This window comes from Ailuropoda melanoleuca, unplaced genomic scaffold, assembly GCF_002007445.2.
Source record: "Ailuropoda melanoleuca isolate Jingjing unplaced genomic scaffold, ASM200744v2 unplaced-scaffold73231, whole genome shotgun sequence".
NCBI classification, from domain to species: domain Eukaryota; kingdom Metazoa; phylum Chordata; class Mammalia; order Carnivora; family Ursidae; genus Ailuropoda; species Ailuropoda melanoleuca.
The window spans coordinates 1-2,396 of record NW_023248539.1 but is presented as its reverse complement, the minus strand read 5'-3'; the positions used below and the strand labels follow the sequence as shown (position 1 = coordinate 2,396).

General features: G+C 62.8%; 1 protein-coding gene across 1 annotated transcript; it reads right to left on the bottom strand.

The window, feature by feature from the left end:
* Window positions 1-794: 794 nt before the first annotated feature.
* Window positions 795-2,391, bottom strand: LOC117800607 (proline-rich transmembrane protein 4-like; the record flags this gene model as incomplete). Its single annotated transcript, XM_034653161.1, has 1 exon — window positions 795-2,391. A coding segment is annotated over one exon (1,065 nt), but the record flags the coding sequence as incomplete, so codon positions are not given.
* Between the last annotated feature and the right edge of the window lie 5 nt (window positions 2,392-2,396).

The following is a 2,396-nucleotide window of genomic DNA, read 5'->3' as shown; positions in this document are numbered from 1 at the left end:
GCAAGACATCTGCCAAAGCACTGGCATAGTTTCATTTTCAGACCTAATCTATGACCCTGTTTTAGTGCCACTCTGAGCTTCCTGCATTTTAGCCAAATGACAAATGCACACCACAGAACTCAAGAGCCCAAGGCTCCGGACAAGGGAGAGGTTCCAGAGGGCCTCGTAGCCTGGGTCTCGGCACTGTGAGTTGTGCTTTGGTGGGGAGGATGGGGCCGAGGTTTGGGGGAAGATAGGCTTTCTTCAGGGGGGATCTGCACCTATGGGAGATGAGTGCAGGGAAAGAGGGGTTGTAAGTCCAGCCTTGAAGAGGCCCTGTTGATAGGTGGAGCAGGTGGTGTTCTCTGTGTATTCCTCTGGGAACACGGCAGGGAGGTTGCTGAGGATCCCAGCTCAAAGTGATCAAGCCCTTGACATGCGTATCAACATTTCCATGAAGGACTTTACCATGGACTGACTAGTCCCTAGCCAGCTGTCCACCACAGCCTGTGGCCAGGCTCCTAGGAATGCAAACGTTTCCACCAATGACTGTAGAGGTCCCGCCTCGCTTCTCAGGGCCTGTTTCATCTCTGACAAGGCACTTCCCAGAGAGTAAGAGGGTTTTCACAGGGTCACTGCCAGGGCCCTCACTCATCCCAGCTGTGGCATGAGGCTTCTTGCAATCAGGAGTGAAGGTCACTGTGTTGTGAGATGAAGCCACCCCACCCAAGCCCTGCTTGTCTTCCAGTTCTGATGAAGCCACTGCTACTGTTGACTCATCTAAACTTTCCCAAAAAGATCAGACCTTTCTCTGAAAATATTTTATTGATAAATTAACTCTGAAAGCGCTCACCTCCCACCCAACTGCTGTTGAGTCTCCGCGATGGGCCATGGACCCTTCTATGGGGAAGGATCACGTGTTGGACAGGGAGTCTCATCACGCAAGAATGGGATTCCTGGGCATGGCACAGGTGGGTGTGGGGACTGAAGCCAGTCTCGAGGTCCTCTGAGGACAGCCCTCTCACTCAGCACCAGAGTGGGGAGTGGTGGCCAGGAGTGGAGCACCTTGGGGCTTTATTGCTGGTGAATGCCAAAGAAAGTGGGACCCCTGCCAGCCTGGAATTGCAGCTGAGGGCATCTGCGCCCAGGGCTCCAGAGGGGGTGGCACTAATCCCAATCAACAGAGCCTGGCTGCTGACCCACCCACCCAGGGACTCCTGGATGGGGAAGGAAGCGGGGAGAGGTATCTGAGCCAGGCAGGATTGGGGAAGGGTTACAGTGTGCAGGTCTCGGGCAGAGCAGACGCCAGGAGGGGGCGTAGGCTGGGGCAGCCAAGGGGACGCCTCTTCACAGGTCTATGGTGTCGCTGCCCACACTCAGCTCGTCGATCTGTCGACAGGCGTCCAGGAATTGCTCCTGCAGCAAAGCCTCTGCGGCCTGCAGCTCAGGGCGAGGCTCTGGGGAGTCGCGGGAGGGTGGAGACAGGGCCTGGTAGGAGCCTGAGCCCGGGAGGCTAGGGCTGCTTCCTAAGGGCCGCGGGGGATTGAGGACGCAGACCAGCGGACAGCGTGGGGGCCTGTCGGGGCTGGAGCATAGCAGCATGGACGAGCTGTCCCGCGAAAGTCCGCACAGTGAGCCGGAAGAGGCGCTGCTGCCCGCCGGCCAGGCCCCAGGAGAGAGGAGCTCCTGGGGCACAGGCGAGCCAGGGGCCTCCTCAGACCTTCCATTGGGCCCAGCCCCCAACGAGGTCGTGCGGAAGAGGCCGAGCCCAGGCAGGGCTTCCCCGAAAGCAGGGCCCTGGAAAAGGCCGGGCGTGAGCAGCGCCTCGCTGCAGAGGGCCTCCTCAATGCTGCGCCGCAGGTTGATTGGGGAGGGCGGGCGGAAGTCCACAGTGTAATCGCTGCAGGGGGAGGAGGCCGGAGAAGGAGCCGGGTTGGCCGCCTTGCCTTCGAAGCCCCGGCAGCCGCCTCCCTGGAGCAGGAGGTCGGGGCCCGGCCCCGCCAGGGCGCACAGCTGCAGCAGCTCCGCGTCGCCACGTGCGATGGCGCCCCCCAGGGACTCCTTGTCTGGGGGCCCGGTGACCCAGCCCCCGGGCAGCAGGGGGGCCGCGTGGCCCGGCGACAAGCGGAAGAGCTTGGCCCAGCAGCGTGGAGGCACGCGGGGGCTGCTGAGCGCGGGGTAGAGGCCCAGCAGCGCCAACGGGAGCGCGACGCCCACCTCGCCCAGGCGCAGGCCTAGCTGGAAGGCCCACCAGGGCCAGGGTCCCTCCAGACCAGGCTGGCCGCCATAGCCCAAGGCGTGCAGCACCTCGTAGCCCTGCAGGGCTCCGCTCAGCAGCCCGAAGGTGCCCGCCACCGGGGCCGTGCGGGCCGCGCGCCGCCAGGATTCGCGCGGGGCGAAGGGGCTGCGCGCCTGCC